The 12602-nt window shown below is 41.5% G+C and overlaps 1 protein-coding gene across 8 annotated transcripts in view; it reads right to left on the bottom strand.

Moving 5' to 3' along the window:
* LOC147018026 (transmembrane and coiled-coil domains protein 2-like) overlaps positions 1–12602 on the bottom strand; it is a 109187-nt gene that overhangs the window by 51463 nt on the left and 45122 nt on the right. For 6 of the 8 annotated variants that reach the window (XR_015062225.1, XR_015062226.1, XR_015062227.1 and 3 more), the window contains exon 2: positions 6969–7316. Coding sequence is in view for 5 of the 8 variants with exons in the window: in XM_085897242.1 (XP_085753368.1) it covers positions 6969–7316 (348 nt within the window). In the remaining 3 variants the exon portion in view is untranslated. Of the gene's footprint in view, positions 1–6968; positions 7317–9211; positions 9368–12602 lie in introns of those variants that run through there. The other 2 variants (XM_085897246.1, XM_085897245.1) reach the window with 2 other exon arrangements.

Below are 12602 nucleotides of genomic sequence, written 5' to 3'. Positions count from 1 at the left end.
TGGAAGAACAGGTATGAATAATGTCGATGAAAAATAGTGTGGAGGATTCTTCTTGTGAAATAAAATTTGGCAACAAATTTAACCTCTGCCACCACAAGTTTGCATCACAATTTCAAGGTGGGCAGTACACGTATCTCAGAGCTTTGGCCCTGAGTAAAACTAAGAGTGCCACACCATTAACCTTTTTAAAGTCCATGAAATAATTTAAATTGATAGATCAACACAAACTTTTCCCGTCACCGGGGACAGGGACTTTTGCTAGTGATAAATAAAGAAACACGGAAGCGATTAAGAATAAAAAAAACAGCCCTCTCATGATAACATTATCATTATCTTTATGTACCATTATCACTATCATTATGTACCATTACCATTCTTTAAACTGTTGAGAATAAATGACCTGCCAGACTCAAGAGTGGACGCCGCAACCATTACACCAATCTCAGTGGTGTAATGATTCGAGCATCCGCTCTGAGTCTGGGAGGTCAGTGGTTCGGACCCCAGCCAAGTCATACCAAAGATTTAAATCCGTGCCGCTTTGTTGTTTGATGCTCAGCATTGGATAAGGATAGAGCAGGGACAAACAACCAGAGGTTGGCAATAACAGTGTAGGCTTTGATGGGCCTAATGGCATCCTTCTGCATCAAAATTTCCTTGTAAGGGAACATATTATTAACACATTATCAGTGGTGTCACTCTGCGGTTACCGAAGAAGTCCTGGATACTTCTGATCATTTTTCCTGCCGAGAAATAAACAGCTTACAGGGAGGGGCATCCATGCAATCATGTCTTTCCCCTATTAACCACATTCCCGGAACTCGTCTCGTCTCCAAGGCGAAAAAAACAAACCTGCGGTCTCATGCTTGACTGCTGCGGCCAGACTAATCATTTTTCGTTACTGTGACTTTGCCATTCCACATTTTCACCTGATTATTCAATATTTTCTCCAGATACTCATAATAAAGGTTTGTTGAAAAACTTGTGGCCTGGACGGACGGACGGACGGACGGACGGACACACACACACACACACACACACACAAGATTTTATGTTGATCATATCCAGTAATTCTGAACTTTGGAAATCTCCCAAGTGTTTCATGAGATACAAAATTTCTGTTTTGTGGAGCAAGCAGAAAGCACCGCTGTGCATTGGACTGGGTTGTACATACATTTGAGTTAAGGATTTCATGGAATAAATTTCCTTGGGGGTTAATACTTTAAATCTAATGGGATATGAATCTTTTCAGATTACATCAAACTCTGTTGCATTACGGTTATAGTATCTGCTTGGAGTCAGTGACCACAACTTCAAGTAACCACATCCATACTAAAAACAAAGCTAATCCCCATCCATACTCATGATCTCTACTACACAAAATGACCCCCATTCCAAAGCACTCCTTTATCCAGGTTATTGTGATTTTTTTCCCCTCTCTCTCCTCTCCTCTTTTCTTTTATTTTTGTTTGTTAGTTATCAATTGGTTTGTTCCTTTTCTATTTCACCCTTCCTCTTCTTGCTTGTGTGCAGCTTGTTCACCCCCATGTGTCCTTCTTCCCCTCTCCTTGATCTCACACTCACTCTCACTTCGACTATATTGTTGGTGTTTTCCCCCTTTCCATGTTGTTCCCTTCCATTCTGCTCTAGCTCTTCCACAAGGTTTGATCATGCCTACAAAAATTAAAATTAAAAAATCCGCTCTAAGTCGGGGAGGTGGATGGTTTGATTCTGTCCCTGGCAGCCATTCATGAATGGCATTCATGAATACCAAAGACTTTAAAAATAGGACCACTGGACCTGTACCTTATCTGGGCCCTGGCCTAATGCTGTAACCAAAATTTGGTAAAATTCTAACTGGTGGGTTTGGTGAAGATTTTTTGAAGGAATTTACACAACTTTCCAAATATTTTAGCAAGTCCGCTATTTTGACACATTTCCGGTCAAGTGATCGGCATGACCTCAGCAATTTAACATCACGACCCTGTCCTAATGTTGTAACCCAAATTCGGAAGCATTCCGACTGGTGGGTCTGGAGAAGAACATTTTGAAAGGAATTAATGCCATTTTCCCAAAAGTTCACCAAGTCGGCCATTTTGAACACTTCTGGTCACGTGATCTGCATGACTTCCACAATATAATTAATATCCCGACCTTACCATAATGTTGCAACCCAAATTTGTTCGCATTCTGGCAGGTGGGTTGAGAGAAGAAGATTTTGAAAGGAATTTGCATGACCGCCATTTTGACACACTTCTGGTAAAGTGATCAGCACGGCCTCCGCAATTTAACATTAGGATCATGTCCTAATACTGTAACCAAATTTGGTAGAATTCTAACTGGTGGGTCTGGAGAAGAAGATTTTTGAAGAAATTTACTTAGTCGGCCATTGTGACATACTTAAAGTCATGTGACTCGCACGAGCTTTGCAATTCCTGTTACCACTCAGGAGAGGGATGTTGCTGCAAAATTTCAGTCGGATCGGCCCAGCGGTTTGGCTGGAGAATTCGAAAAAGGAGACGGACGGACGGACAGCACGTGATGACTATACCTTAATACACAGATCAGCAAAAAAGTTGAATGTGCCGCTTCCACGTTTGTCACTCTGCATTTGAAAGATATCGAGCATGGATAGATAAACGCCCTGGCTTGGCATCCAAACGGAGAGGTGGAGAGGAGGGTGGTGGTGGGCTGGAGATTTATTCTCAATTGCCCCACTAACTGTGTAGAAAAAAGCAATGTCACAGAATTGACATCAACGGCAACCAGAGTGAACCGAAAAAGTATGTCAATTCTGCCTCCTCCCTCACCTCCATCCATCCTCCCCAAGGTCACCGGCTATGTTTTTCTAAAGTCAAGTTCAGTATTATTCAACATCTCCGTCTGCACGTATGTACGCGATTTATGTGACAGCTTTTCCATGAACCATAAAACCCATAAAATAAAAAAGGTACAAAATTGTCACAATGAAAAAGTGAGGAAAATGGATGGCTCGACCTCGATGAATGAATTGAGTGACTAGCCTGAAGAATTTGGAAAAATAATTTAACCAAACGATGGCAAAATGGCCACTTGGTGCTTCTACAGTTTTCTGTATTTCCTTTAAATTGACTCAACCAGGTCAAAGTCACTTTTGGTGCCAAATATCCTCAAGGATGGATTGACAGGAAATAATCTTCGATAGGCCACCATTTCCTCAAATGAAGTTTTGTTTTTAAAATGCATAGGTTTTTAATTGATAGAGGCAATTCCATTAGAGGATGAAAGTAATAATAGCAGTGGTTATAAAAATCCATTTCACATCACCACCAAGTTGCATCAGTTTTCATAATTTATTGGTAAAATACAAAGACAGATTTAGGAGTTTTCTGCTGCATGATCAATGCCTATGTATTGTAGACCGACTGTTAAAGTTAATGACCACAAAAACAGCTTAGTGCCATCTGGATGACCCGACTCGAGTGCTTATTCCCAAAGGAAAAGAACCGGACTTCAAATCCATCAAATTCCACACAGCATTGTCAATATTTTCAGAGAATAGAAACCAAGTCAAAGTATCAGACCATAAACCAAAGGCAGCAAACAAATGATTGGTTTAGAAATGCTGGTGGAGTGGAGGTGAGGAGTGTCAAAATGGAATAGGCAGCTTTATCAGCCATCTACATATTAATGTCTGAAAAATGTGGAATCATTTTGATCTTCCAAATCACTCCCCCCCCCCACCCTCCCCTCCAAATATATATTTCCCTTCTGCTCATCTCATCCCACCCTTCCTTTATCTTGCTCCTTTGCCTGGTCACCAATTAAAAAAAAAAAAAAAAAACACAACACAACTTGGACATATACAATGGTTCAACATACGAGATAAGTTATTAGCTCAGCCACCAAAGGTGGAGAGAGGTGGTGTTTTCACCCATGCCTGTGTTTGTGAGCAGGATATCTCAAACTTAGGGTCCTAAATTTGAGCTCCGTTTGCTGCGGAATTAACACCAGGTGGGGTTGACTCAGCCGTCATGCTTGAGGTCAGCAAAATGAGTACCAGCTTGCTGGTATCCTGCGTCGGAGTAGTGACCCATCCAGGATTGTGCCCAATAGCCCAGGAGAGCACTAACGCTCTGCACAGAGTGTGGTCCCAATGGGTGGATGGATGGATATCTCAAAGTTATGGACGGATTCAAACAACAATTGGTGGACAGGTTGTGCGTGTAATGAGGATGGATCATTTCGATTTTAGTGAAGGTCCGGATCCTGATCTAGCCGATCAGTGGGATACAAAACATAAACTGTTCAGCCTGGTGGAGGGTGGTATGCGCTTTACAAAGTGCCGTTCTACTTTGAAATGCATCTCTTAGAAAAAGATAGACTTGCAGACAACTCTGTGGTCATGAACTACTTTTTAAACCATCTGCTCCACAATTTGATGTCCGAGGAAATCCAATTCAAGCAGAACCAACACATGAAGCCAAGCCAACAGCAGGCATGGAACATCATGCAACACTTATTTTTCAGGGAGTATGTCAAGCCAGCTGACATTCGACCAGCAGCTGTCTCTAACATATCTATAAGAAAAGTAGGCCTTTCCACCAGTAGTTTGAGACAGAGAAATGCAGATGACCACGTGACCTCATTTACATCTTTCCTTGTCTGAAATTGCTTTGACATCCTCCATAATGAGATTTCCAGCAGGTAAAGTGAGCTGAACATAAAGTTTTTTTGACAATTTTCACATAAGATGCCAAGTGACAAATTAAAACTTTTGATTTTGCCCCATAATGGTAAACGAGCCATGCTTGATAAGTTCATTATCCAGAGAATGGGATGGCAAATGCAGATTTATCAAATCCATGCCGTGCTCCTCAAATTTGTCCTGCATGAAAACCAGATAGACGATGAGAACGTAACGTTGGAATAATCCATCGTCGGCAGATTTTCGAGCAGCATGAAACTGTCAACCTGGTCAACAACACACCCTAGATGTCCAAGAGAGGTCTTACATCATGCCAAGTGAACACGTTTCAAACCATGACATCACCTTGAGCAAAATGAACTTTTGGCGGATGCCATTTTAGGTCTAATGCACAAGTCATTAAATCTATTTTCCATGCACACACCTTTCAATTAAACAATTGGAAATTGGTTTCAATGAATCACATGACTTTATCCCATGAGAGTCTGTATGCAGCATATTTATTAGTGCCTTGTGATGGGGTACCCGACTGCCAAATCCGATGTTATGCCATCCTTGAGAAAATTTTGGGATATTGTCCACCCTTTGAACATTTGTGGCTTGGAGTCTCACAAGACGTCCAGGCATTGACAAGATACTTCAGTGGTGCTTAGTTTGCACTTGGAGTTCTGCTCGGTGGTGAATATATATTTTTTTCCACGGTATTTTTAATTGTAGACCTGAAAGACCATAATGATGCCTTCACCAGCTTAGTCCATTCCTTGAGGAACAACCAAGCTGCATCATGCCCCTTTCAAGTATGTTACTACTTACCCACGTTGCTAAATGGCTTTCACCATTACAGATCCTTTTCCATTTCAAACAGGTAATCTCATGTGACGAAAAACAAGTTACACAATTTGCACATACCTTTCAATGCTTGACCCTTGATATTAAAGCAATCACATCCAGCAAGTTGGACAGCTCAGCAAACAGCATCTTGCTTCTCCCCTCTTTCCCAACCTCTCCCCACCCCTCCCAGTACTACACCAGTTTAAAGAATCTTCACGATTTGGTTCGTGGGCAGCCAGAGCCTTGGCTATCAAGATTAAATATTGCAAAGCAAAAGTACGACCATTGTCAGATGGCCGATATAAAAAGCTCAGCTGCCATGGCCAGCAGTTAAAGCAAGACCAGCAGTTTAAAGAAACAAGGCCAATGGTGGCTGGTGAACGCTTTTGGTGGAAGGCTGCCAGCAAAAACCAGAGGAAGTTGGCAAAGCCACAAGGTCATAGAAAGAGCCCCCAAACCTGCAATAATTCTTACGATACGAGCTAATAGTTATTGTCAAAACAAAGATTCAAAGCAATGTGGGCTTCAATAAATAAATAAATAATGAGGGGGGGGAGGAAGGTTTAAAAGAGAAAGAAAAAGAGAAAGAGAGAGAGAGATTGGAACCATACTCTATGCAGTGTTGGTGCTGCCTAAGCAGTCTCCTTGGTTGTTGGGCACAATCCTGGACAGGTCGCCACTCCGCCACAGTATACAAGCATGTTGGCACTCATTTTGCCGACCTCAGAAGGATGGCAGGCCGAGTTAACCCCACCTGGTATTAATTCAACAGCTCTCTCTATCGAGTGCAGCCTGTGGCTGCTGGTTGCATCATTGGTTGGGACGCGGCTTTTGCCGCTGATGCAGTGTCCCCCTTACCAGTACACTGGTACTCATTTTGCAGACCTCGGAAGGATGACAGGCTGAGTCAACCCCCTGGTGTGTATTAATTCAGCGGCCAACGGGGCTTGAACTCAGGACCCCAGGATCCCAAGCCGCCACCCTAACCACTAAGCCAACACCAAGCTAAATTCAACAGCTGAGCGGGACTTGAACTCAGGACCCCAGGATCCAAAGCCCGCCACCCTAACCATTAAGCCAACACGAGGCATACTGTCTTAACGGTGCCCATCACCTGTTTTAAAGAACTATCGACAATTTAGCACCAAATTTACACCACATAGTTTAAATCCCTTTGATAAAGACCCAAAGGCTAAACTCCATATTACACATGCAATGGGAAAGAGGTGCGGCACTCGAAAAATCCATTTTTGCAATTGCAATATGACGATTGCCCATTATCTTCCAGAACCAGTCGGCAAACACAAAAAAACGCCTTTCCAAAGGTTTATCATGAAAAAAAAAATCGTCTTAAAATAAAATACGACAACAGTGCTGGTGTAAGTGAGTGTGCGCCTGTGTACGTACACACACACACACACACACACACACACACACACACACACACACGTACCTCTCGTACTCGTCGACGGTAATGTTCAAGCTTGCGCTGCAGCTGCGCTATGGTCGCAGCCGACTTTTGGTTCCGCTTCTCAAACACATTCTTGATCCGTGCAGTCTGCTGTTTGTCAGCACTGGCCGACAGCTTCAGGTACTCAGCCACGTTTTCATCATTTGCTTCCTGCTCGATGCGAATGCGCTCAGTGATGCGAAGCATCTTCTGCTGCACCTGCTCCAGGGCAGCGCGTGCCCGCTGTCCGTCCACACCGCTCACCAGCTGTTCCACAGCTCCATTGGTACATGAAGGTAAGGAGCCATCCATGAAAACTCCGGTACTCTGCGCCGCATCTGGCCTCTCTTGCTGCACACAACACCAGCATAAAACACAACATATGCTGTCATCATCAATGATCTTGCACTACTGCCCCATTTGATGGTATGACAACAGGACAAAAGAAAAATACACAAAAAAAGAAGCCAGCATATGCTGCCAGCTTAAATATTAATAGGCAAATGGACAAACAAAAGGCACACAAAAATCGAGGAGTTACTGAGCAAGGAGGAATACTTAAAAAAAAAAACCAGCATAATAAAAAGGTGCAGACAGTAAGATTAGGGTGTACATTTTGTGGACATCATGAGAAGGATTCCATCAAACTGCCATGTGTCTGTCAAAGGCGATAAACCCCACAATGGAGCCGAGTGAATGTCAACTCACAGCAAGAACCAAAGGCGAGTACGAGTTACATCCCGCCAGAGGTACTCGTGTGAAGTGAAGAGAAAGTGAATGTCTTTTGTCACCATGTCCACACTGTGAGTGAACACCATGTCCACACTGTGAAAAGCTAAGCAATATTAGGGGTGTTTTTTTTTTTGGAGGGGTGTGGGGAGTTTGAAAAGCAGCAATTGTGAGATGCAAGATATTATTCAAGTGATGTTTGAGAAATGTGATGTATAAGAAAGGAAACTTCGTTCTTATTGAGCTGCTGTGATAAGGAGCCATCTATTTATTACGTACATGCAGGTGGTGGATAAATTGAGAAGGGAAGAGAAAAAAGGGGAGAGAAGAATGAAGGTGCAGAAAAATCCAAGGCAGAAGGGAGGAGGAAGGGGTTGGTGGGAGTTGCCAAATTCCACAATATTTACACGCATCGTAAATTGATGGGCCCAAAATGCATTCTGCAAGAAAAGCAGCTCTGCTTAAACGACAAAGACGACGGTGTCTTGTACAACGTTAATCGTGCAGAATCTAAATCAACCGAACATAAACCCAAGCGAATGTTGGTTAAGTTGCAACACCATACCTGATCCAGGATGACACCTCTTTGGATTTCATTCCATGTGGTTGCAAATCCAGAGCCAAACGTTAAGGACCAAAACGAGTCCAACTTACCGAGCTACCATACCCTCTGCCACCTGCATGGCTCCTCACGTTCCTGAATTTGCAGCAAAGACAAAGTAGTCTTTGCTGTCCAGAGGTTGTATGATCAAATGCAGCAGTTTGTTATACATACCCACACTGCGTTTAATTAAAACCGATCCATAGCATTCGGTGTGAAAATGCTATGGAAGCACAAATGCTGTGCAAGTGCATGGGAGTGAGGGGATAAGTGGGGGAGGCGGGTGATTAACCTCCCACACCAGTTTCTGCACATTCTTCTAAACAACACTCCATTGGGTTTTCCATTGCAGTGCCAGGAACAATTGCTGTCAAACCAGGATATATTTGCCAGACATGCATTTCCTATACAATTGATGCGTTTATTGGGCAAAGATGCCACAAATCTGAAAGTGTGTTTAGCATTAGCAGACAAAACAGCCATCTTTATTAAATTTATTAATCAATTACTGGCCAGCATTGTGAAATTGCATGAACACTTGCCACACAAGCAGAAGGGATGATTCAAATCACAAGACTTTTTACATTTACATGACCTCAATGTCCATACCCTGCAAGTAATCTATTTAAAACCTACCATGAGCTTTGTTTACTGGACAAATTGAAATCTTCCTCTTCTTTAAAATACAGTCTAGGTTCATGGAATACCAAGGCATAGAGAGGTTTAATGCTTGTACCTATAAATTCACACCAAGGTCATTCATTCCCTCCTCCTGCTGTGTATTCTTTAGTGCAACACACCAACATTCCCTCTGCCCACCATCCACACTGAACACAGACGTACTGAAAGCTTGCAGAATTAATAATTTCACCTCCAAAATACAGCAACCATGTCAAGGCAAATTTCAAAATCCTACCCCACCTTCATCCTGTGCGGAGATGATAACTCTGCCATGGTCGCTAACCGATTCGTTCAGCATCCCCCAAAACACGAGCATGGGTAACCGGCAGAACTTCCCCTGCCCTTCATATCCACCACCATCTCCACTCCCTCCACGCTATCCTCCGCCCACAAGCCAACTGCTCTATCAATTCTCCATTGTCAAGTCTCAAATCTCCCACAATTTCCTCACACTTGGAATATGATATTTACAACAAAATATTTAGAGAATTTGTGTTAAAAAATATAATTGTATCTGATGACAACTTTTAGTTTACTTTAACTCCCCCCCCCCCTTAACTCCACCGATATCCAAATTTGGTATTCTTTGTTCACCCCAAAAGTAGAGGTATTTATGTGAAGTGTTCACAAATGTACTCTCACAATATTCCAACATACACAAACATATTTTCCAATATACTGTATTATGATATACAGTACTGGACTTTCAACTGGTAAGAATAAGAATATATATATATATATATATATATATATATATATATATATATATATATATATATATATATATATATATATATATATATATATATATATATACATATACACATATATATAGTGTAAGATTTGGGTGGTTGGAATTACACATTTTTAAAGTACAAGGTGCTTACAACCCTTCCAACCAAAAGTTAAAAAAAAACAAAAAAAAAAATAAAAACTTGATCGACTAACAATTTGAGCAAAAAAAGAAAAAAAAAGCAAGAGCAGACCCGGTCTCAGGAAACGTTTCACCAGCTTCACAGCCGGCTTCTTCAGGCAAAAATCGACCCCGAAGCTCGGCACGTGTCCGGTTTTTATTTCGATACGACCGCTCATTTCTGGGCACATGCTGGTGCTCGAGGTCACCTGGAGGAGTGCTTTTTTATTTTATTTTGCAAAGCAAAAATAAATGTCAAATGACATCACAGATGGGGTGCTTTGCTTTTCTTTTTTTCTACTTGCACTTGATCTGGTGTTGTGTGTGTGTGTGTGTGTGTGTGTGTGTGTGTGTGTGTGTGTGTGTGTGTGTGTGTGTGTGTGTGTGTGTGTGTGTGTGTGTGTGTGTGTGTGTGTGTGTGTGTGTGTGTGTGTGTGTGTGTGTGTGTGTGTGTGTGTGTGTGTGTGTGTGTGCCTGCCTGTTGTTGTTTTTGTGTTTCCGGGGCACGAACATGGCTAGTTTCGTGTCCAAGTTGGGCATGATGCGTTGTTGGTTGTATGAGTGTTTGGGTTCTCATTGGGTGTTGTTTGTTGCTCACCTTATCCAGCTGTTTGCACCATCCAGTTTTTGCCATTTGCATCAGAGGTGTATATTGTGCGGGTTTGTCCACCATTTCCCCAGTTAGACCACCCTCCCGGCTCTTCACTTGCCATGCTTCCAAAATCAACCTGTGTCGTTTGTTGGACATCGTGTCGAGGACATGGGTCCCATCACAGTCAAATTTATGGCCAGGTCTGCTCTCGCTTTTTTGCTTAAATTGGCAGGGACGATCAAGTTTTTACTTTTAGTTGGAAGCACATTCTTCTTCTTCCTCAAAAAAAAAAATTGGGGTATATATATATATATATATATATATATATATATATATATATATATATATATATATATATATATATATATATATATATATATATATATATATATATTGTGTTCATTCAACCTGGGCATCACCACCAAATGTGTGACTGTAAACAGGGCTTGAGAACGAGAAGACCACACACAGACACAGACACAGACACACAGACACACAGACACACAGACACACAGACACACAGACACACAGACACACAGACACACAGACACACAGACACACAGACACACAGACACACACCTCATTTATAGACCTTGCACATCACTGTTGATATATGAGCAAAGAATTTAAATCCAACAAAGCTCAAATTAAAATGTGCACAAAAGGTTGAATAACCTCATAGCATTATGGAAAGATGTAGCAAGTAGCTAACAACTGTTAGAAGCATCGAGGCGTAAATCAAATTTCACCGTCGGTGGTCAACATACTGTCGAGCTATTTTCAGGATGCAGATTGCATTAAACAAACTTTGAAATTGCATTCATTGCCAGAAGATTACCATGCGGTTGCCAAAACAAATGTTCTGTGTATTTAATAATGCACGAGAGTATATGCTCAAGAATGTTCTACCATGCACTCAATACAACATTAATTCAGTCAGCATTAGGATCGTGTAACCTGCAAAAGAGATGTGCACCACTTAGACAACCATCGCTGTTGTTTTATGTTTAGGAGGTACGTCCACCTGTGCAGAAACACGTGGAGAACGGGCAAATGTGTTTGGCCAATTGCTGTGCTTAACCCACATGCCAGCCTTCTCTCCCAGCAGGCTGCTGGAGGTCAACACACTCCAAGTCACACCCACATAACGGTAAAAATAGCATTTTTGTGGCAGCACTGCGAGCTGGAAAATAAAATTTCTTCGTATTCATTTATTTGTTGCTGCAAATCAAACTTGCCTCAATCAGAAAAGAGAATAAGATTTTCAAAAACAAATTTTACATTGTGCTTTGTGTAAGTTAATACTTTAAAAGTCATATCAAGGTCGAAGAGGAAACAATGCTGCGAAGGTTGAAGAGCTACACAATATCACAGTTCTCTCACAATTCACAAAAGACCTCTTGGAGATCAGGCCAACCGCCTTGAGGAGAGTAATGGAAATTATATTAAAATAAAATATAATTGGATAGAAAGACTTCGGCTACAAGGTTAAAATATTATATATATATATATATATATATATATATATATATATAAAATAAACATATATATATATATATATATATATATATATATATATATATAAAATAAACATATATATATATATATATATATATATATATATATATATATATATATATATATATATATATATGTATATATATATATATTGTTACGGCTGTGGAAATTCGCATTACACCATGAAGGGCCTGTGGGTGAAATATCTCGAAGTACATGTGTAGTTAGCCCCAAACCCGTTGTATAGAGGGAATTTATACGATTCATCCGGGCTGCCACGCTTTGAAATAGCCGTTTTTCTGTTCTATCTTTATTTTGAACCAACCACGTCTCAATCGCCATCACACAACAACCACCTTAACCACCACGCCAGCCATCGTCACCAACTACAACCACGCTCCAACCCTCAGACAACAACAACGCCAACACACACGACCTTTACCTTCACAACTCGATCCCGCAAACATCGCATCACCGCCATTCCCAACGGCACCATAACCATCAACCCTCACCACCGAAAACACTCCACCACCCTCACCTCTCTCCTTCTACGGCCATTCCCGCACCACCTGTGAACACCGAGCGTCGGGCTGTCTTGGGCCC

Source organism: Eptatretus burgeri, chromosome 10 (genome assembly GCF_056783735.1).
Source record: "Eptatretus burgeri isolate ZD-2024b chromosome 10, Ebu_testis_v1, whole genome shotgun sequence".
NCBI lineage: Eukaryota > Metazoa > Chordata > Myxini > Myxiniformes > Myxinidae > Eptatretus > Eptatretus burgeri.
Note: the sequence above shows the minus strand (reverse complement) of the source record. Positions and strands in the feature narration are given on the sequence as shown.